General features: G+C 42.9%; 2 protein-coding genes across 3 annotated transcripts in view; one reads left to right on the top strand and one right to left on the bottom strand.

The window, feature by feature from the left end:
• Positions 1-22,972, bottom strand: part of Slu7 (Pre-mRNA-splicing factor Slu7) — a 51,239-nt gene that overhangs the window by 26,903 nt on the left and 1,364 nt on the right. The window contains exons 1-10 of one of the 2 annotated variants that reach the window (XM_075676555.1): positions 6,895-7,030; positions 6,370-6,572; positions 6,119-6,266; positions 5,928-6,008; positions 4,022-4,186; positions 3,867-3,938; positions 3,010-3,144; positions 2,173-2,270; positions 1,442-1,509; positions 50-246 (exon numbers count right to left, since the gene is read on the bottom strand). In XM_075676555.1, the coding sequence (XP_075532670.1) occupies positions 50-246; positions 1,442-1,509; positions 2,173-2,270; positions 3,010-3,144; positions 3,867-3,938; positions 4,022-4,186; positions 5,928-6,008; positions 6,119-6,266; positions 6,370-6,524 (1,119 nt within the window). In that variant the 5' untranslated portion in view covers positions 6,525-6,572; positions 6,895-7,030. Of the gene's footprint in view, positions 1-49; positions 247-1,441; positions 1,510-2,172; positions 2,271-3,009; positions 3,145-3,866; positions 3,939-4,021; positions 4,187-5,927; positions 6,009-6,118; positions 6,267-6,369; positions 6,573-6,894; positions 7,031-22,972 lie in introns of those variants that run through there. The other variant, XM_075676554.1, reaches the window with a different exon arrangement.
• Positions 7,179-18,914, top strand: LOC142565933 (NADPH-dependent diflavin oxidoreductase 1-like). The gene is made up of 5 exons (XM_075676556.1): positions 7,179-8,053; positions 9,559-9,781; positions 12,358-12,669; positions 15,620-15,934; positions 16,318-18,914. The coding sequence occupies exons 1-5, from the start codon at positions 7,384-7,386 to the stop codon at positions 16,538-16,540; spliced, it is 1,743 nt and encodes a 580-aa protein (XP_075532671.1). The 5' UTR covers positions 7,179-7,383; the 3' UTR covers positions 16,541-18,914.

The raw sequence follows: 22,972 nt of genomic DNA, 5'->3' as shown, positions 1-22,972 counted from the left end.
GTTACCAACATTCACTTTAACAACTGCAATTCATAAAACAACTGCTTACCGTCTGGGCAAATATGAGCTCCTTTGGAGGCACCTGTAAGTGCTCTGCTCCACCATACTTTTCTAGGATGCTGTCCTTCATGGAGTGACGGAACTCCTCCTCTTTTGAAAGGAATTCCTTATTCAACAGTTCAGCCTTGGTGGGTTCTGCTTGCAAGTGAACATCCACACCTTTTTCGTAGGCCTGCCAAGCAAACACTGAGAAACATAAAAGTAATGTTGTAAAGCAATGCCAAATCACTTACCACTGCTCAGCACTCTCATGTAGCCCAAACACACTTTAAAAGGGACACTAAGAAAATAAGTTAAAATATATTCCTACGCTGTTGCTTTTCCAGGCCAACAGCTGAGACTTTTAACCTTAACAAAGGTCAAAAAGCGAGACTGATAGTGACATTACAATGAAATTCCATCAATAGCTTCTAAAAACATCTGAGCAATGTTAGTTGGTAAGCTCTAGAGGGGAGTGAGAGGGTATGGCCAACACCCTGAATATTTCTTCCTGCCCCCAATTTCAACACACCTAACAAAAGTGCAGAATCATGCTCTGGGGTTTTATGTGCCAAAACCACAATCTGATTATGAGGTACCATACTACCAACAAATTTATGCTCAAGTTGAAGTTTGAAGCTCATCACATGGCAGCATGTAACAACACACATTGCTGTAGCGCGACACACGGAGCTGTGAATAAACAACACTTCCTCACAGCTAACACAAGCATCCTGCAACTGAAAGGAGCAGTCTGCTCCTCTATGTGCAGCCACTAACGTGAACCTCCTAAAGGCCAATCTGAACGAAATTTTGACCACATAAAAAGTTTAATTTCAGATAGTACAGATGTAGAGCAGGCTCTGTGCAAAATTTTACGTTCGAAATACAAGTGGATGTGTCATGAAAAGCTAGCAAAAATAGACGCTTCTGATGCTGACAAAAAAAAAAGCGTACCTACTGCTCATCGATAGTGATGCATGACCTCCATGATTAGGCATCATCTATGTTTGCTCACAGCATGATAAAAAATATCAGAGGCGATGTGCTGGGATTTACGTCATATCCGCTAAGCACAAGGTGTGCATGTAATCTGCTTAGGTGCAGTTTAGAGGCTGCCAATAAGAAAATTATACAATTAGCAGCCCCGTAGCTTTGCCAAGATTGCTAGTAGTAGTAGTAGTAGATTGCTATTGTAATAGTATATACTAGTAATCTATTTAAGCGAAAGTGCAATTTCGTTGTAGCTAGTCAGGCTGTGCAGCCGGCCCACATGTGCTGAACTTCTGTGTAGAAGAAATTTTGCAGCTGGGTTCACAAACAATGCACTGAAGCCTATGGTGTTAAAGCCCCTCCAAGAACTTCAAGAAAGATTTTACAGTAATTATGCAGCCATGCTTACACTGAGCTTCTGCAATCTTCTGAGTGTCCCCACTGTATCGAACGAAGTTATCACCAGCAAAATGCAACCTGGAAAAAAACAAAGAGATACTGCCTATCATTAAGGAATCATGTACATGCACACACAAGAAAGCAGACAAGAGCAGAATACAACAGGTGGCTGTTGCTTCCTTATTACAAATTCATATCATATTTTAGCAGCAAGTACAGCACAAGAACTAAAGAAGAAAGAATCTACAAGCACGTTTTCTTGCTGGATATTTCAGGTCACTGCCAAAGATCACAAGACAGGATGCTTGAATGTACTAATCTGGCAAATAATATCAGTGAAAACAATCTATGAATTCAGGGCAACTGTTGGGGGAACAATAACATGCTCTCATAATGCATTTTGTATGATCAAAATGAGCGAAAAGCCAAGTTATCTCGAGAGGCGATTCATTGTAGGCCACTGTCCTGTGTTCGGGGCCAAATTCCGAAACTTATTGCAATCACTAACTCTCCCTCGCTTTTATGCTACTCTGAATATAAGAATCCATCACAGTTTAGTGCTACATTCCAGTTCAAGGTTAGTTCATACAGCTACTGCAGGAAAAGGACACTGACATGACAGGTACCAATAAATTCATTGTAAAAGTCAGTACGCATGCACATGCATGTGTGCGTGAGAGAAAGGCAAACAGACACATACATATGGTTTGCCTTTGAATGGCTTCATTCTTGTCAACTTACTCTTCTGGAGTCTTGTTCGAATTCTTGTATGGATTATCCCTCATGGACCGTGTCTTAGGGTCATAATAGGCAGAGTTTGGGTCCAGATTTCTCAGGTACTAAAAGGAAAGGATAAATTTACTTAGAAAATGATACACATTACAATGGTAACACAATTTATGCAGGTCTCTACCGGTGCTTTACATCATTGTGGGCTGAGTCTTAGTCTGAAAACAAAGCACAGTAAAAGGACTTTGGTAGGTTAACATTTTCATTAAATCTATCCAGTGAAGATGAGTCGTGCTTGTTATGGCGAGTTATGCTGATACAGCCGATGACAAATGCTGCTCTTTCTTGGTAGGATAAATTTCACAGCTGAGATGCTAGATTTAAAATTTTAGTTTCAGCTACACTTCTTTGCATCAAATGGAAACAAGTGAACCGAAGGTGTAACTTTGCATACTTGCTTTACATTGTACTTTTCCAGCCAAAATAACAGCAGTGAAATAAAAACATTGTGACTATAAAGTACAACTACGATTTTCTTGCAGCAGGAAGAAGGTTAAGGAATACGAATGTACAGATGTCGGCCACTGCCTTATAAGCAAGTTACTGAAAAAAAATTCCAATCTTATTTTAGGTTTGCATTAAGCGACTACCAGTTGTTTCCCAGAAACATTTAGAGGTCACTAAGAACAGAACTACAAAGAGTAACATAGACCTTCTGCCTACTCAATTGTCCAGCTATATGTTCCCTGCTAACATCTGCTTCCTCTGAGGAAGGGGAGCCAGCACGTACTTTTAAACTCACTCCATGGCCTGGATGGCAAAGAAAATAATGTGCAAAGAGGTACACACCTTTGCAACATCTTCACGTATACGAAGGTTTCGCACAGTGATGCGCTGCTTGCTGTCCACTTTTGTACCAGGCATGTCTGCATTATCTGCATACTTGTCTTCATCACCATCTACTTCCTCATCACTGTCATCTCTCTGCAGGAGTACACCACAGTAGCATTACACAAAATATTTCAAAGACATAACAGGACTAACTGAAACAAACTCGGGAAGTATAAAAACGACAATATACCAGAAGTTAAATTAGACACAAACTATAGAAAAAATAATGTCGGTGGCACAACAAAATGTCCAAATGAGCTAGATTTCTCAAGTTAACAAGCATTTTAAGCATATAAATTGAGTACTGGAGGTTAAAAAAGGCATGTGTTTACTAACTTCTATTTTGCAATGTTAGAGAAAGCTGACTGTATGTAAAGTCTTTTCAGTGGTTAACCTGTACTAAATTAGCCCATTAGGAAGGTGAGCACCATTATTAATAATAACTGAAATACATTTACAAGTGTGCATGCAATGGAACCTTCAAATGTTCACTTTGCCTCATAACAGGTGTTTTGACTTGAAAAGCTCTGAAGGAGGCTTGCAAAACCATTTATACTACATAATTTAACATTGTTACTTTGTGCACCTGAATGGTTGCAATTGCATGGTTTTCTTCATTGTATTCACTCTCATTGGAAAATCCCTGTGCAGAGCTTCGTTTCCAAGATGAGTAATGGTGATGTACTACTATTTTGTTGCCAGAAAACATCACAGAACAGTCAATTTAGCCATTAATATTGCTATGCTGCAAAATTGAACATTCAGCTTGAAGTGTTTAACAATAAAGTAAAATGCAGCATGTTGGCCAAAATTACCTCTCGTGTACTGACACCTTCCAAGTTCAAGATGTCATGCTTCAGCTTGTCTTCCTTCAGCTGCCGTTTTGCCTGCAAGCAAAGACATATGAGTAAACTGTGTACCCTGTGCGAGGAAGATGTGTGATTAAATAATAGAGGGACCACAACATTACCTCTTCGACTTTCCTGTATTCTTCTATAACAGCCTGATAGCAGGCAGGGTCGAAACCATTCCATCTATCCCGCTTCCCATCGTAGTCCAAATTCAAACCTGGCAGGTCTTTTTCATCAGGTGCAATATCATCATTTGTAAACTTAGCACCAACTTTTCGAGGCCTCTAAACAAGCAAAGAGAATGTTCATGTATACAATTACATACATTCAGAACAAGATCAGCACTCTTTTAAAGGGTCCCTGAAACGGTTTCGACAAATTTTGTTGATGAGTAGGGTGCAGCTACAGTAAAACATTTGCGCCACAATTTAACTGTCTCACATTAAGAAAACTATGGATGATTACAAGTTACCCTCCTCCCTAGGCATGCTTTTTCTCCTCAACTCTTTCGTGATTGGGGCTAGGCTCTGCCTTCACTGGCTCTGCGTCATGATGTGATGTCATGTCGTCTACTTCTGGTGTCTTGGAACCAGCACGCAAAGCTTCTCCAACCTCTCCGCTAGCCGCCTGGCCGTCAATCCTCAGCGAGAGCTGTCCAAGCAGTGTGTTGTGCAAGCGTTCGGTCGCAGCAACGAGCATGTCCGTTACTCCGGTAACTGCAGAAGTGCTGGGTCTTTTGACTGATGGGTGGAGGCGTAAACTAAAACACCTCCATACTACTACCACTGTGAGGAAGGGGTTTTAGCGTAAACGTGAGCAGCCTGAACAATGCAGCCACCTGGTGGTACAGAGCTTACCCAGCCAAAAACCATGCTAACGTTCCTGTAACTAAGTGTAAAACATTTTTAAACACTTAAAAAGATAGTATATTCATGATTACACTGCTGCCTAAAGTGTACACCAGCAGCAAAGTAGAATACACTTGGTTACTGCTATATTAGCTCTGTGTTTGTCTGGTTCAGCTCTGTACCACCAGGTGGCTGTACCGTGCAGACTGCTCACGTTTGTGCCTCTGGTCATCCGGCAAAATGACCAGTCTACCTGCGTTTACCGGAATACCAGACATGCTAAAACCCTCTATCGTGGTAGTAATACTGTGATGTGAAGTGACGGCCTCAAACACACACATCCTGGTGCCGATCAGATATGACAGCCCGGTACACTGCAGCCATTCCACTCGCCTGTTGCCTTGCAGAGGGACACGATGTCGCAGCTTGAAATTAAACTAGGTTTGCAGACCACAACACAACAAGGGTGATTCATGGTCCTTGCGGAGAGATCTCGAGATCGACACTGACTGCACAGCTTGCATCAACACGGAGCATGTTGTAACACAAGCAGACAACACTTGCTGTGTGCCTGCAGTGTTTGAGTGCTTACTGTCGTTACGTATTCTCTTTCTGTTACTTTTTTCTTTTATACAAACACACTAACTAACATTCCAACAATTACAAACATTTGTTCACCATAAAGTTGGAAAAACTATCGACACAACGTGAGCAGTCAATGAGATCGCTCACCCGACTGACGTCATGCACGCCCACTACGTAGATGGTAACAGGGCAAGTGAAAATTCAGAGAAGTGGCACAGCTGCGATCGGTAGTGATGCAAATTTTTAAAAAACTTGTAATGGACACTTTACGCAGAGTGCTTAAATGTGTCAATGATTAATGATCAGAAGGGCCTACCCTAATGACTCAGTACACTTGTACAAAATTATCAAAAACGTCTCAGGATCCCTTTAAGATAGAAAGAACATAATACAATAAGCAGCCCTTGCAGAGAACAGCCTTCACAAACGTACATAATCACTTAGGATATGTCGGAAAGTGATGCAGATAGCATTTTTCTATAACCAATTACTTTATTGGCAGCCTTTTCTAGAAACTCCACTCATATGTTAGAATATGCAGCTCCCCCGTGCCTTCCACGAGTTAAAACTTGCAGTAGCATAAGCAAGTTACCTCTAAGCAATCCTTCCGCTTGTGGGTCAGGGCACCGCAGTTTTCGCAGGCACCTTTTCTATACTTGGTTGCTCTAGCATCCTGGAAGAAACGTATATATATATATATATATATTGCAAAGTGGGGGGCTTTCAGGCCCGTCAGAAGAACTCTTTCTGGCTTAAGATTTTATTCAGAAACGTGTTGCTTACGAATTCTCCTCGAGAATAGTAGTCGCTTATTCGACTGAATTCCCTCTGTTTCTCGGGCTGCGGGCGCTGGTGCTTCAAAGTGGGTCCTTTTGCCCCAAAGTACCATGGTGCCGAAGATATATACTGAGGAATATGCGGGTTGATGTCTCTGCACAAAACGCAAGTAGGCAGAGCCAATCAATATCGCCAAGTCTGAGCTAGCATTCACAGTCCGTTCGGTGTGCACATGAAAATCCCACTTGGAAACTTACTTTCCCTCCTCATCGACAGCGGCTGGTGCTGTGCCAGCCTTCCTGGCCTCCTCGAGCTCTTTTGCCTTCCTCCAGTCCTCTCGTGACTGTTTCTTAGGCTCGTCAACCTCCTTGCTCTTTATGATCTCCGAAACGGGTAGATTCGTCTGATTCATTTTCTTTGAGCAGTGCTCGTCGTCAGTCTGCCGACATCCAAATACTTGCTGGAATACAAATAATCGGCTAAGTACACAGCAATGCAAGCGGCAGTGAAGAAAGTACGCGTTATGACTTGAAAATGTAACTATCTGAGCCCGTAATTAATGTAAATCAAAGGCAACATGCAGGTAGAAAGCAACGTCAACAGGGCTTCGCTGACGGTCATGAAAAGCAAGCTTGAATTCAAAGCGCCAAGACGGCACTGTTGAAAGCAAACCAGCATTAGTATCCTCTACGTACTAACTCAAGGTTTTTAGTACTAACTCAAGGATTTCTGAACATAAACAAAAGCATTTTAATCTAATAACCTATCAAACATATACTTACAGTGCTTACTACGACGATCCAACGATCGCGAGTCAACTGCGCAAGTAGTATTAAATCCTACCGGACCCAAACAAAGCTTTTTGCTGTCCTTTTTACATCTTGGTATACTCTTAAAGAACCCAAGCTCTAAATTATATACAATTGTTACCAGTTACTATATGATTATTTAACTTAATAATTAATAAAGACTAAAATTACCTTTTGCAAGATCACTTACATCACTTTTAGACATACTTCATACATTCTATACTGCGGCTTATTAATACGCGATAGAGTAGTGACGCAAAGACGCGTGGTAGGAAGTACTAGAAATAACATAAATGGAAGTCGTGGAAGTCGTGATAACTGGGATGAATGAAATTTGTTGACATGCGAAACTTGACCGACTTGACTCTGTGGAGGCTTTGCGGCTTCTTGTAGCGCTGGTGGTAGCGCATGTGAGCTGAAAGTTTCGGCAACATCTGTGTGCGAGAAAGAACTGTCGCAGATATGATGGACCGGCGTTTTCTGATCTTATACGGCAGTCAGACAGGAACTGCTCAGGATGTTGCCGAAAGAATCGGTAGGCAAGCGAGGCGGTATAGATTTTGCGTCACTGTCTCGGCTATGGACGATTATCCTGTAGCGGAACTGATCAAGGAAAAATGTGTTTTGTTTGTCTGTGCTACGACAGGACAGGGCGAAGAGCCCGACAACATGAAACGTTTCTGGTCGTTTCTCCTACGGAAAAGCTTGCCCTTGAATTCGCTGAAGACAATGAACCAGTCCGTGATCGGCCTCGGTGACTCTTCTTACTTGAAGTTCAATTTCACTGCAAAGCGCCTGCAAAGGCGTCTGGCCCAACTGGGTGCCAATTGCTTGCTCGACCCTTTGTACGCCGATGAGCAGCATGAACTTGGCACCGACGGGATGCTGGATCCGTGGCTAGGGGAATTCTGGAAAATCCTCTTGAACTTGCACCCGCTTCCTGTCGGGTGCTTGCCAATCAGTGAAGAACTACTGCCGGCGCCGAAATACGGAATCATCTGCGAGACGGCATGCGCGGACGGTCCTGGAATCATATACGAGAAGTTATTTGAAGCCACTGTAATCTCCAATCAGCGTGTCACTAGCCTCGACCATTTTCAGGACGTACGACTTCTTAAGTTAGATATTCAAGGTTCGTGTTTTTTCCCCCCTATCTTTATCTTTCTTATCAGCACTATGCGAAGGAGAAAAACGAACAATAGGGTAAAAATTTCGAGCTTCTAATGTAGTTATGAAGATTAAACATACGCAATATATTTAGACCCAGAGTATTGAAGACACAAAAGGACGATTCATTATGGTTGAATACAGAGAAACAAAGTATACATGACACAAAAGCTGTGCAGTTTCGAAAACAAAAAGAGGTAAAAATAAGAACATAACACACGTACAGAAAAGTCTGCATGAATATAATCATAAAATATATAATCATTGTATTCATCTGTTGTTAGGAGTGTGGTTCATGTCTTCAGACATCTTTCTTTAACATTCCACCACACATTTCGCTGCTGAGCACAAGGTTGCAAGTTCAATGAGAGCACAATGCAAAAACATTTGTGTGCATGTTGAAGAACCTCGGGCGGTCGAAATTAATTTGAAGCCCTCCAGTGCGGCACTAATGCACTGTGCACTTTCAGGGTGTTAAACCCAGAAAATTTCAAGATTCTCATGCATCGCATTTCTTTATAAAGTTAGGCAAGAGAGTGAACCATCCGGGAAAAATATGTTGGCAGCTAAACAGGAGAACATGCTGGCTAGAGGCATGTATGAACATGGTAATAAGCATGGACATTGCGCATTGTTAGGGATGTCTGTGAGAACTTTCATTGTTATTGAATTAAGAGTAGGGCTGGATCTATTAACCTATCAATTAATTAATGAGTGCTATAAGTGTGATTAACTTTTACCTTAGTTATTTAAGATAGCATGAGCGAAATTGGCCAGGTGTCAGTGCCGATGTCCCCATTTCGCTATTTCAACAGCAAGGGAGAAGACCACAGACTGAGTGTTCCGGCTAAGACTGCACCTGCCCATTCATGTCTCTCAGAAGTCAGGACAAAAGCCATCCATGCGTCCTGCACTTCAAGTTGGCAGGACAATTGTTGCAGTGAATAGCTCAAGTCCTATGAATTTGTCTTAAGTGAGTTTGACATGCTTGATATATGTACACTCTAGCAAGGTGTCGCTGATGTGATATTAAATTGTCTGTTTATGTACAAAGAGCATGTTTGAATTTTTTTATCTGATGTACAAAAATCTGCAAATCTGATTTATCATTTAGTAAATTAAATAAAAGGCTCTGATTAATAAGCTTAATATTTTTAGTCAATGCCCAGCTCTTGTTATGGGTAATGCCTCTACAATTCATGTCATTCTTGCTTAGTGCAATTTTTTGTTAACTCCTTTCCAGACACCAACCACAATAACGGGCCTCGTCACAGCCCAGGCATAGACCACACCAGCCTCATGGAAGACATTCTTAAGTGAGGCTAGTGTAGTCTGCATGAGAAAAAAAAAGAAAGGAATGACTTGTTATGGGTTGATGTGCAACAAGAGCATTAACCCCTTATAATACTGTCATGATAGGTAGTAGAACTGAATCAGTTTCTGCTTTTTATTTTCCTTTCCTGCCAACAGATTCTCAAATCACTTTTGAGCCAGGCGATGTGGTGGTGGTCTACCCAGAGAACTGTGAAGAGGACATCGAGGAGTTTTTCAGGCTCTTCAGCTTCAAGGCTGACATGTACTTAAAGGTCACACCAACAGAAGAAGGCACACCACTTCCAAACTTTTTATCAGCACAGGTGTCAATTAGAGAATGTGCCCAAAAATATTTTGACCTTACATACATTCCTAAGAGGTAAGCTCTTCCACAAATTTGTGCGATTTGTGATGTGGTGGTGGTGAAATTGCAGTTGTGTGAGGAAGGCAAAGGCAAAAACCATTTATTCTCTGAATATGGTGCCAAAGTGTCCCTTGCCTGCTGATGTGACCATGGCATTATGCAGCTAAGCATGAAGTCGCTCAGTAGCACCATGCCAGTGTTTCATTTCCAGGCATGGCAGCTGCACTTTGACGTGTACAAAATGCAGAAAAGACATATGTGCTGAGATTTAGGATGGAATTAAGAGGTGAGATTCATATGTGCCTGATGTCTTTAAGTGTTAAAGCAGTAGCTTCTCTCCTTTAAGGCTTTACTAATAATGCATATTGTAGTAACTGGATTAGCTTACTTCCTAGCTTACATCATCTGAAGACAGCACTGAGCAAAAGTACAGCAGTTTTTTGTTGATAATGTATAAAACCACTGATTGTTATGAAGAAGCTCATTTAACCATGATTGGTGTGGACTGCTCAGAAGCTCTGATTGCTGGTCAAAGTATATGCTTAAATTTAGCTTGTTTGTTGTGGATTAGTAGACTCTCTGATTAAAGGGGCCCTGAACCACTTCTGATCAAAGTTTACAAATGCATTTGTAGTTAAATTAGACTACTTCAGAAATACTTTGCCGCAAGAAAATTCTTCAATGCGTTCAGCAGAAGTGGAGTTATTGGCAAACATACTGCTTGCAGTGCTTACGCTCCTTCTTCAATGATTTGCACTGTAAAGGCTACGGCAGAGGCAGTGTGCCCACAATGCTCCGCCTACTGAACGTCGACGTGGCTCACAGTTAAAATTTGATTTTGGATGTTCACGTAGACGGCACTATTTCCGATTTTGGCACCTACGACGCGCCAGATGTGCCAAACACGGTTGTCCTCAGCGAGCCATAGTGCACTCATCCAGTGGACTTATCCCGGCACCCGACGGCGGCCGCAGTATCTACCGCAGTGTGCAGCTGCAGTGTTACAGACCACAGCTACTTGCAACTGCAGCGTTTGGTTTGTGCACGACAGAGCTAGAGCGTGCACTCACATTTATAGTCTGACTGTGCTAAGTGGTGCAGACTGGCTTTGTCCTGCACCAGCTTGACCGACCGATAGTAGCCACATCCAACTTGCGCGTTTTGAAGCACTATCAATAGCTCAATACGAAGCAAAGCCTGCCAAGGTGTGTAACCAGGAGTGGCCAGGAGTGAGCGCGCGCTGCGCATGTGTGCATGTGTGCACATGCGTGCATGTGGTCTGATCTTAAGTTTTGCATGGTTCAAGGCTTGTTGAGTGTTCAAAACTAGTCGAAATTAGTGAGTCTCAACAGCTGCGACACCAATAAGCAGGGTGGCTAAAGTTTAGTCACTACGCGGGTGGTCGCGGCCGAGCATGAGCAGACAGTAGTCGGCTTCTTCTAGAAGTATGTCGAAATATGAAAGCTGATTTTCACTTACTTCAGCCTGTTTATTAAACTGCGTCAGTAAATATACACAGCAACAGTAGGAAGAAGTGCATTGATGCAAACACCTTTCTTGATTGATGTTAGCTATTAGCTATTGGCCAATAGCAGCCGCGTATGGTAACCTGTTATATTATGAAATAATGTGTCGAGAAAAGAGTGAGGAGCAAGTTTCTGTTGAAAAGAGGGTGTTTGAGAAATAGGTGACTTTTCACTCCGCATGCGAGATCTACGCACCGTGCACGACTGCAAAATTTGGCTGAGATGTTAACAATAGCGTATGCTATCTGCAGACTGTTTTTCGACCTAGCTGGAGGGATGGTTCAGGGCCGCCTTAATGTGAACACTGCCGCCAGTTCTACTACTCAGCTTAATATACTGTGTTCTTCCTTTTTTTAATGTGGAAACTTTCAATAAGTGAACGGCAGGCACAGCAGCTGTGAAGAACACGCAAGAAAAGTTCAGATTGCACAAGGTTGTTTACTTTGAATTCTATAACTGAAAACAATTAAAGAAGTAGCAAACTCTTGCATAATCTGTAACATATTATTAAGAATGTGAAACCAGCATAAAAAAAAGAAAGGACAGAGGCAATGAAGCAGACAGAACGAATGCTGCACTTAAAACTGTTAGTTTATTTGAGGAAAACCATAAGCTAACATTTTATGCATGTGCCAGACCATTGCAACCACATCTAACTCAATTCAAACTTCAAGTGTTGCTCTAGATACTTGCGTTCTTTAACAGTGAGTATAACAGACAGGTCACTGACACATACTCCAGTGCTGTATTTTTTAATGAGGTATGCTTCCAGAATCTTGTGTTCCAGAGTTGTCCTTCCCCTCCCAATCACACACACATCATTAAAAATGTAATTTATCTTTGTTCTGCTGCAGCACCAAGCTGGAGGTTAAAGTTGACTCATAATTATGTTTGATCGGGCCTGTAGTTTGACCCAAAGCACTCTTCTTTGCATCATGAGGCCTTTCAAAAAATACAATCCACCACACAGCAGCATTTCATGGCTATGTTCAATTAACATCTGTCTCGGAACTCCAGAAAGGCAGCATTTTAACACGCCGGTTATAACATCTCCTTTCCTTGTAGGTCATTCTTTGAGATTTTCTGGCACTTTGGTAACAGTGACCTTGAGAAGGAGCGCCTTCGCGAGTTCAGCACTACTGCTGGCCAGGAGGACCTTGTGGATTATGCCATCCGGCCACGACGGACTGTGCTGGAAGTGTTTGCTGACTTCCCCCACACTACAGCCAATGTGCCACTAGCCTACCTTTTTGATTTGATTCCACCCATACGTCCACGTTCATTTTCTATTGCAAACTCACTGCTCTGCCATCCAGGACAGATACACATCTTGGCAGCCATTGTAAACTTCTGCACCAAGCTGAAGAAACCTCGCAGGTACAGTGAATAGGTTGAGTCAGAATGGTCTTGTGATGCCTGATTTCATAGCTGCTGAGATATTGCAAATCAAGGCAGGGAAATGAACAGTCATTTGTGCAGTCACGTAAAACTTTTGGATACCTTTATAAACTATTTTGTGGAAGCGTTGGAGTGCCACCGTTATGGGCTATCAACACTGGTGTTTTCTAATTGTACCAGCCAATTCACAATACTGTGGTCAATTAGCATGGATGAAAATGGTTTCACAGATGCATTCAGTGTTAACAACCACGTTAACTTGGCCTCACTGCTAAAAGAATTGAAAAAATTGCTCCCATAACATTAAAAAATTGCAGCAAACTGAAAATAACATCTTATATATGTTCAAAGTGCAGTTTTGTAGCTTATGCAGTGGTAGCTGGGCCGATGGACGAGGCGTGTTGTGGCAATACATCTTGTTGACTGACTGATGTGATGCGTTGTAAAGTATAGTCATCATACATATGACAATATTGTGGCTGAACGAAAGCCAATGTCGCATTTAATTGAAGAACATGCAAGAAAAGTTCAGATTGCACAAGGTTGTTTACTTTGAATTCTTATTGGCAGTTCTTATTCTTATTGACAACCACCTTTTGGTGAAATGTTAAATGGTTCCCTAAAATTACTTTCGCCATAATTGGGAGAATGGCATATACATGCCTCACCTCAGTGAAGTCATCTATACCTTCTACAGAAGTGGAAGAAAACATGCACTGAGGTATGACTTTAATCAGCAGAAATGGTAAATCATTATGATACGTTTGTAATTACTCAGTTTGCTAGAACGGATCAACAGTGAGTGAACAAGGGAAGTTCCAGCCAAGAGCCAACATTTTATTAAGGACACTTCTTTTCGTTGGCTCTGGACTGAGGCTTCCTTTGTTTGCTCATTGCTGATCAGTTCAAGCCTCCATTTTTCCGTGGCCCCTTTGTACAGGGAACTGTAGACGGTGATGACATAAGAATGCAGTGGCTAATGCGCTGCTGTCCAACCTGGAGTGTTAACAATCATGCTCACTCAGGCCTCGGCAGAGGTGAGCTTTCATTATATGCGTCTTTTAGGAATTATATATCAAAGTAAGGAGGCAAAGTAGAGAGGTGCACTGTGGTTTTGTGGGCAGAGCTTGTAATGAATTGTTAGGTTGTCACTGAGTACAGGAGCACCTTATTAGCCCTTAAAGGCCAATTTTGGACAGCATAAAAAATTTGTGTTAACTAGTGCAGATGTAGAGTAGGCTCCATGCAAAATATTACATTTGAAATATAAATAGGTGCTTCACGAAAGGCTTGCAAAAGTAGACGTTCTTTCTACCAAAACTGAAGAAAATACCACTATTACCACTCACAGGGAGTGATGCATGACTCTGAATGCGCAGCACCTCATGACATCTAAGATTGGGTGCCAACCGTGGCTGCCCACAGTGCACTGATAAACCTCTGAGGTAACATGCTGGGACTTACGTCGTATCCGCTAACCGCTATGTACATGAATAATCTGCTTAAGCGCTATTTATACACTGCTAATAAGGACATTTGACGATTGCTAGCTCCGCAGCTTCGCCAGGGTCATTTCAATAGTATATACTTATCATTTATAACCAATTTAGCCAAAGCAAAATTTTGTAGCAGTTGGCCTTTGATGTTCACAAGTTCCTTTACTAAAGCAATGCACTTGTGCAAAACCATCAAATTTTTTTCATGTTTAAGCAAGCCCTTTGTTATCACAGAAAAAAATGTGGTAAAAGTGGCAGCACAAGCTCTTTTGCAAGTTTGTGTTGTAGCAGTGACTTTCTTCTTTATCTATGAACCGTTAACTTGTCTAAAGAAGATTCTGACAAACTGCCATTAACATAGCTCAATTGGTATATGCCATCACACACCTCATGGGCGAGTTCTGGGTTCGGCTCCCCTCTGGAGGCAAAGAAGCTCTTTTGCAACTAGTTTCAATAATAGAAGTAGAGACTTTATAATTTAAAAAGTAAGCTTTTTTGTTTCAGTTATACATGAGCTCAAATGCCTACAGCCATAAAGGGACATTAAAGAGCAACACTAGTCAACCTAGAGTTGTAAAGTATTCTTTCTATAAACTATTGAGCATTTAATTGGTGGGAAAAGTTGATTAAAGTGGTGGAAAACATTGCAAAAGATCCCTTTTTTAAATTTAGTTCCTAAATTGCAGCCTTCATACAACAGTGTGATGTCGCAGATTTCAAAGTAATTTTGTGCATTTCAGTCATTTTCGTGCAGAAAAATATTCTCCAAACTTGCCAGATTGAGTATTGGTTCCCCTAAAAGTGTAGTGTAATCCTTCTTTATCTATGTATTGTTAACTAGTATAGAGAAGATGCTACCATCCTTTTGCTCAATAAAGGTGTTTTCTCTCTCTCTCTAACATAGCTCAATTAGTATAGCATTGCACGCATCATAGGAAAGTTTTGGGTTCGACTCCTTCTAGTGGCAAAGTTGTCTTCTCTTGTTTCTTTTTTTTTCCTTCTCCTTTATTAATAATATAAAGTTTATTCTAAATTTAACTCTCACAATTAACTATTAAAGGTAAAAAGAAAAAAATTCATTCCACTATGCTTTCCTTAGCTTCATTATCTGTTGGCTGCTTATGGTTGTTACTGTTACTAAAAACTGATCCCGTCAGTTTCCCTTAGTCATCACACTCAGAGTAAATAGAACGCTTCACATCTGAGAACTCACAAAGCCGTTTTCTGTGATCAGAAAATGAATTTAAATACTCAGAGATAGTGTCCAGGCTCAAGAATATCAAAGCAAAAGGCAGTGTGCAAAAGGACCTATATTACAAGTTTTCCTGTAGGAAGCAGGTTCTCCGTGACATTAAAGGGTAGTTGTAAAGACTGCTTTGGGCAGAGTGAGAATACTGAGATCAAGGAGTCCTGACATACATGTCTCAATGCAGGGGCCTTTGCACTAGATTTTTGGCCAGCCTTGATCCTTCCAAAGGGACAAGAGTGGCCATCACCACAAAGAAAGGCAGCCTTCGAATGCCCCCTGATGGTGTTCCTGCCATTATGGTGGGGCCAGGGACAGGGTGTGCCCCTTTCAGTGGCATGATCCAGGATCGTGCTCAAAGGGGCATTGCTAGGAACCTCCTCTTTTTCGGTGCCCGCAATGCTAAAGGAGATTTCTTCTTTGAGAAGGAGTGGACCAAGCTTGTGACCATGGGACTACTTGACCTGGTGACTGCATTCTCAAGAGACCAGGACCACAAAATGTAAGACATAAATAATGAGATAAACATTTCAGCTTGCTAATTTCAGCTTGCATTATGCAGCATTAACGAACTCCAAAATACTGATGTCAAAAGCACAGTAATATGGAACAAGTGCCCATGTGGCCATCATTGTTTTGTCTTCTGCTTTTGTTATTATTACTTTTTGTCTGCATGCTTACAGTTATTTGCTCATGCAACAGAAAATACAGTACACATTATGCAATGAGCTCATTGCTTCTGACTGCGTGTGTTGGTAAGTGCTTCAGAAATGTGTTGATTATCATCTGTTGCCAAAAATTCAGACATTTACTCTTCCAAGCATACATACAATTTGCTAGCATGTAGCTATTAGACACTATAACTGTGACTTCCTGCCTTTTCAGATATGTCCAGCACCGAATCAAAGAGCATGAAGGCAAGATTTGGAAGCTGCTGTGCGATGGTGGAGTCGTGTACATTGCTGGTAATGCAAAGGACATGGTACCTAGTGTGCGGGATGCCCTCAAGACTGTTGTCAAGTGTGGTTCTCTTACAGAAGAAAATGCTGAGGAGCTTCTAAAAAACCTTGAAAAATCTAAAAGACTACAAATAGAAGCCTGGTCTTAGCATATTTGCCATTTAGTGCTTTTAGATATAGGTGTGGCAAGAGACCACAACAAATGTTCAAGAGTTGTTCAAATGAAACATGGACTTTTATTGTGGTAGTGGCTTTCTTCTGCCTGAATGGCACTGAACCATTCAGCTTGAACTTCATTGAGGTGCTTGTCTCAATGCAAGAGGTGTTAAAGGGCTACCCTGCAATATTTTCTCATTGGTAATAAGTATGCTTAGTCACTAGACAATACTGTCATGTGGGTAATACTTCTGTACTTGCAGCAGGCAACCTACAGTTTGATTTGAACTTCCTGAAATCTCCGCCACTTTTTGGGTATGTTCCTGCGCACTCTTAAAAACAATAGCTTTTGATCAGATATTTAGACTTCATGACTAAGCAATGCCTCCGGCAGAAGAAAAAGTGGACAAGTTGCATCACTAATAGGGTCGTGGCCTTATTTGGTGGTAGAGGTTGATATCACTGTGCCAGTGCTATGGCTTTCAAGATAGGTGCCATAGATGCAGAAACAAAGCATTGCACTACATGATTTCAAGGTCATGCCCATACAAAAGCTAAGCTCACTGATGGGCAGAGTAGGGCAGGTATTGTTCTTTGTGGGCACAGTAGCAAAGCTTCGAGCGCAATGATAAAACAATAATAAAAAGAAAAGCCATGAAGGAGTGGCAGTGGCTGCATTTTTGATTTCTGATAACTCTATTCATACAACTGTATTGACATGCATACATTATCTTTTTCTGGTGACCATTTTTCTCAATGATAAACAATTATAAAAAAAGAAAAAGCCTTGAAGGAGGGGCAGTGGCAGCATTCCTTATTTTTAATAACTCCATTTATGCAACCATATTGACATGCATTCATTGTTTATCTTTTTCTGGTGACCATTTTTCTCTTGCTAACCACTGTTGCAAAGTAATTGCTTGGAACAAGGCGTGCCTTCAGGTATCAGAACTTTCTCGAATGTTGTCATAAATTCTGTAGCGAAAGAATATTGTCTAAGTATATTGCATGCACAAAGCAACTAGTGGTGTACATTCCGAAACATACATGAGCACCAGCGATTACGCTGGAATGTATGATAAATGATGTATAATGAGCCGATGCACTTGACCCTTAGATCAAATTTTGATGACGGACAATTGTGCTCGCTGCTATCATTGTGATATAGAAACAGACAAATGAAGCCAGAGAAAGCATAGGGTTAATCAATTGTCATGTTTCATTTAAATGTAGAAATAGTAAGGTAAAGGGGAAGTGAAAGTGGAGAGAAAGATAGCTTGCCGCAGGTGGCAGCCAAACCCATGTCTTCTGCATTATCCATGCGGTGATTTACTAATTTAGGTTCCTCTGAAGAAGAAGCTTTAGCTCGGAACACATGGGAACTGAGAAATCGTTTGTCTTGGCAACCACGGCACCGATCTTGATGAGGTTTGTTGAAGTTAAGAGAAAAAGTTTAAATCTAGTGACTTCTTCAGGAGATCCTTTATTTATGCCATAAGTTTTCGTACAAAAATTATTCAAAATGCAAACTATCAAGTTTGCAGCTCAGTAGCTATGCAACGAAAAACGATATCACAATTCTGTAGACTGCTCCTAATACTACATCTAAAATGGGCAAAATTGAATGTATTATACACCTCTCTTAAAATATGCCACCAGTTTGTGAGTAAGTGTTTTGCAAAACCCTTGTAAACAATGTAACAATTTCACATAAGCTGTAAATTCATATATCATATGTGTTCACTTTAGATGCTGTAACGGATGCAGTTTAGATAACTACGATATGTGTTTTTGGCAGAGAAGTATGGATTTAGAAACTTCATGCTTCAGCTTTTTTTAAGCTTCCCATTTTCTGGAAATTTTGTAAAAAATGGTAGGCTTTAAATCAACATTCTACTTGCTTGAGCCACAAAAATTTTAACTTTCTATCTCAAATGCAACAAGTTTCATTCAGATCAGTCCAGTGGGTGTCTCATAAAAGTATTTATGTGCTTTACATGTATTTGAACAGGAGGAATAGGCGTTGGCCCCAAGCTAAAGCTTGTTCTTAAGGTCAGTAGTTTGCAATAACAAATCATCAAATCTGGCCTGTGAGAACTGCAATTAAATTTGCAACAATTGCCCTAAAAAAGTAATGTTCTTGTTATTCTATGTTTTTTGTACCTTTACCTCACCAATCTCCCAGCAATTTTTTTACTGTTCTCTACCATATATTCATTCACCTTTCACATATTCTACCTTTAAAATTTGAGGTCTTGGGCAGGCTAATTACATCCTCAGTTTATTTATAGATGAATACTGCGACATTGTAATGGAACGTGATCAGTAGTTTCCATGGTAATTTCACATACTACCAGTAACTTCAAGTACTACTAAACTAGTTATAAGTAAATTTTTTATGATGGTTTGTGCTCGTGCACCCAAATCTGCCTATGAACAGTAGGACCACTGTCCTTTGGAATATCATAAAAATTTTTCCTTTTGATTTGATTCTTAAAGTTATATAGCTGGCCATAGTAGTGTTCCCAATTTCCTTATTCCTCATCGACTAGCTTTGTTTTTCTTTCCACCAATCAGTTTGTTTATTTAATTTTTATTATGTTGATAAGCTCGAGTTAACTGTTTTGCCCAGTCTCTTCATGACTATGTTCTGGCCTGATGGATGAGCACTCTTTCTAGTTTGTGTATAAACTCCACTGCTGATGATGGCTCAAGCAGCCACAACTCTTCCAGGAGAAGGTTATAATCCAAACAAAGAATTATAACCTGTGGAGTGGAGCAGAATTAAGACTGTCTTGTTGAGAAAATACCAAGATAAGAGCGCACTGCACCTGCACTAAAATAGAAAGTAATGCAGTTCAGTGATGTTTGAGTGCACACTTTCTTATGTGCCATACTGAGCAGTCTGTAGAGCCCAGGTATAATTGGAATTTCTTAATCGCTGGGTACCCCAATTAAAACATTGTTGCTCTCAGCCAGCAATGGGCTAATCAATTGCAGTCTCTCGTCTGTGTTAGCTGCATGAAGCACTCCATACACATCTTCTCGCCCGCACTACATCAACAATTTAATCGGAACACCGCTGGGCTAGAGTCCCTGTAGCATATACAGGTACACTGTACTCTAGGGTAAATCGAGCTTTGACCGGGGCGCATTCTGCACGCATCCAGATTGCTGGGCACCTGGCGCACGCGTGTGGCGCACGCTCCTTGGGCCACCGGATGCTGTGCAATGGGGAGGGGATCAACCGCAGTGCGACTTGTCTCCTTCCCCGTCGACCACCTGAAGCCGGCGCACGATCGCGAGGAAAAGGTATTCCGGGCCAGCGAGCGCACTCTAGCGCACCATCTGCCGCTATGCCCGGAGGGTGGGCGAAATTCATGCGAGGGGGTTGCGCGGCCAGCAGCTGACGCGGGGAGGGGCTGTGGTGGCGCGCACCTGGCACGAGCAACGCACGTGGCGCTCCGCAGACACAAAAACAGCCTCAACGCCGGTAGCGCGCCCACGGGTGCCACTTGGGTGCAGCACTTCCATCGAGAGAGGCGCGCGCGCGGAGGAGAAAAACGCGCTGTTTCTCGAAGCGTTTGATTGTATCTGCCGCATGGCTGTACGTGCTTTCTCTGTGGCGTGCCTTCGAAGACGGTGAGCTGACGCGAACAATTCTTCAGGTCACTGCGGATATCTGCACGCGTGCGGCGTAGGACAAAAGCATACCCGCCGCGGTGGCTTAGCGGCTATGGTGTTGCGCTGCTGAGCACGAGGTCGCTGGATCGAATCCCGGCCGCAGCGGCCGCATTTGGATGGGGGCGAAATGCAAAAACGCCCGTGTCCCGTGCATTGGGGGGCACGTCAAAGATCCATTGGTGGTCAAAATTAATTCGGAGTCCCCCACCACGGCGTGCCTCATAATCAAATCGTGGTTTTGGCGCGTAAAATCCCAGAATTCAGGACAAAAGCATTCAAGGCCGATGCGAACGGAGGACAGGACTGATCCGTATATTTCAAGAAAATTCGCTCAGCCGTTCAAAAAAAGAAAGGAAGCGATAGAGCGTGCAAGGGGAAGCCAATTGTAGGCTCGCGCGCTGCCAGTGTGTTGACGCAGTGTTACTACGGCCGCTGTCCGCTCTCCCCGAGTGGATACGACGAGTGCCGAAGCTCGAGCAGCGGCTGCACAGAAGCTCGTCCGAGAGCGAGCATGCGTGATCCGCGTCATGAAGTGGGCCGTGGAGGGTGAAATGACAAGCGTCGAGTGCCCAAATTCATTCATCGAAGGCTGCAAAAAAAAAAAAACAGAAAAAGAAGAAGAGGAAATGTGCCAGAGGGGTCACGACCGCCATGCGCCCCTGCGAACAAACCTCGCGCGGCCCTAAGCTTTTCAGTTTCCAGAACAGCAAGGAGACGTTCGCGCTCTTCGGAGAAGGCGGAAAGGCCTGGCAGGAGATGGCGACTACAGTAATTTGCAGAGAGAACTATAGAGCAATAAAAAGCAGTAGTCACTGGAGTAGCCTACATGTCGCGCGGATGCATGGTTGTTCAACCACATCCACGTAGTCGGAGCGGTCCTGATGGGCCAACTCCCGCCGCAGCTTTTCGCTGGTAAAAGAAATATGGGTGTTGCCTCATTTGCGGCATAAGATTCTTTCATAATCTTTTTATATGTATACATATAAATCGCCACCAAGAACTTCACGGACACTACGATAACGTGGATATCTTTGTCGAATAAGAAAACATCGTCTCATGAATTATGCGAGCGCTCGAAGATGAGCCTTTCCGGCTGTTTTCGCCGAATGGCGCGTAACTTCCAAGGTCTTTGTCCGCTTGTTTATGAACTGTTCTGTTGTTTGCGTTTAGACGGTTTCACCCCATCTCTCCGTGAGATTCACTCTTAATTGAGATACGGAAGCGTTACTTACAAGAGGTTTAAATGTCGCATTCTGCTAGCTGTAACAGTAGCCGAGTATGCCGAAACAATTGTTGGCCACCTGCTGAGAGATGAAACGTGCGGGAAGCAATTCTATAGTGAAGTGACAGTGGGAGTGATATATCGCACCCGGCAATTCCGCTTCAGCAGCTGCTCGCAAGTGCGCGTACAAGTTAGACCGCTTTTATTATCGTTTGCGGCTTTTATTTCCGCGCCACCCTTTCTTTTTTTCTCCACTTTTTTTTTCTCATCATAGAGTTCTCGTCTGCACAAATGTTTTATGCGGTATAGCTGGCATTAATATGCGCGGGAGCTGATATGTCCAGCCAATTAATTTTCGCACAGCTTTCTCTCAAGAATGATAACAAATTACAGCAGCTTAGCATCAGCCTGTGTCTTAACACGTCACTTTTTTTCTCTTGGACGAAAATAAAAGCAAAATAATATATATATACGTAGGAGGGAAGAGACTGACTACACACTGGAGAGTGCCAACGACTCTCGTCAGGCAATCAAGACTCGCTAATTGAACCATCTTGAGTGGTTATAGGAAATAGAGAGATAGAGGTAAAAAAAAAAAGGAACGCGAAGAGGCGCCCATGATCGAAAAACAAAAGCGGCAGTGCAGCAACCTAAGGGAAATGAAAGGGGAGGCGGCTGAGCACGTGGGAGTTGGGAGTGAAGGACGTTGACAACGAGGGAGAGTTAGGGAGGGCAGAGAGCGTGCGCAGAGAGTCAACTTAATTAAGGCGCTGCGACGACGCGGGTTGAAGGGGAAAAAACGCTCGCGCCATAAATTACCCGCGCGGGCCGGAGCAGGCGGGTGGTTTGGAGAAGCGCGCGCCCGCATGTTTGCCAGCGCTCGCAACTGGGTCGCTTCGGCGAATGAGTATTACAATGGGATCTTGACCTGCATCGTCCCAATGTCGGTCTAATTGCGACCCATTCGCCGGAGAGAGCCGTCGCTGCGCAAAGGCGTGCGCGTCGAAGGCACCGAGAAAGAGCGAGAGATGAGGACTGAGGGTCGTGCCGCCTGGCTGCGTCGAATATGTTTTCACGAAGTGAGCTCGCATGTGCACGGTTGTCGGCGCCGCGGGCGAAACGCCGTGCGGTACATACGCCTCCGCGAACTGCGTTCATAGAGGCTGTGCGAGCGACTGCGTGGTCTGTGGACAACGGAGGCTGCTGAGGCCTTGGGACAGTTTTCCTGCATTCTCCGCGCGCCTTGTGGTCATTGCACGCCGGGCAGGCTACACCCGCCACCTCTTCAATCCACCGCACGCATGCGGAGTTCATCCCGTTAAGTGCCACCTGGGGTGGCGCGAATCGCGTGCAGTAGGTGAGAAGCCCGCAAAGCGGTATAACAAGCGCTTTTTTGGAGGCACGTGTATCAAACGCACACGCGACGACGTGGTGGAATGTTGCGCGTACACGCCCGTGTCTGAAAAATAGCGAATGAATCCGTTCATCATCAATTCGCGTTAACAGCCACAAGTACTCC

Source organism: Dermacentor variabilis, unplaced genomic scaffold (genome assembly GCF_050947875.1).
Source record: "Dermacentor variabilis isolate Ectoservices unplaced genomic scaffold, ASM5094787v1 scaffold_12, whole genome shotgun sequence".
NCBI classification, from domain to species: domain Eukaryota; kingdom Metazoa; phylum Arthropoda; class Arachnida; order Ixodida; family Ixodidae; genus Dermacentor; species Dermacentor variabilis.
The sequence above is the reverse complement of the archived record's forward strand: the minus strand, read 5'-3'. Positions and strand labels throughout refer to the sequence as shown.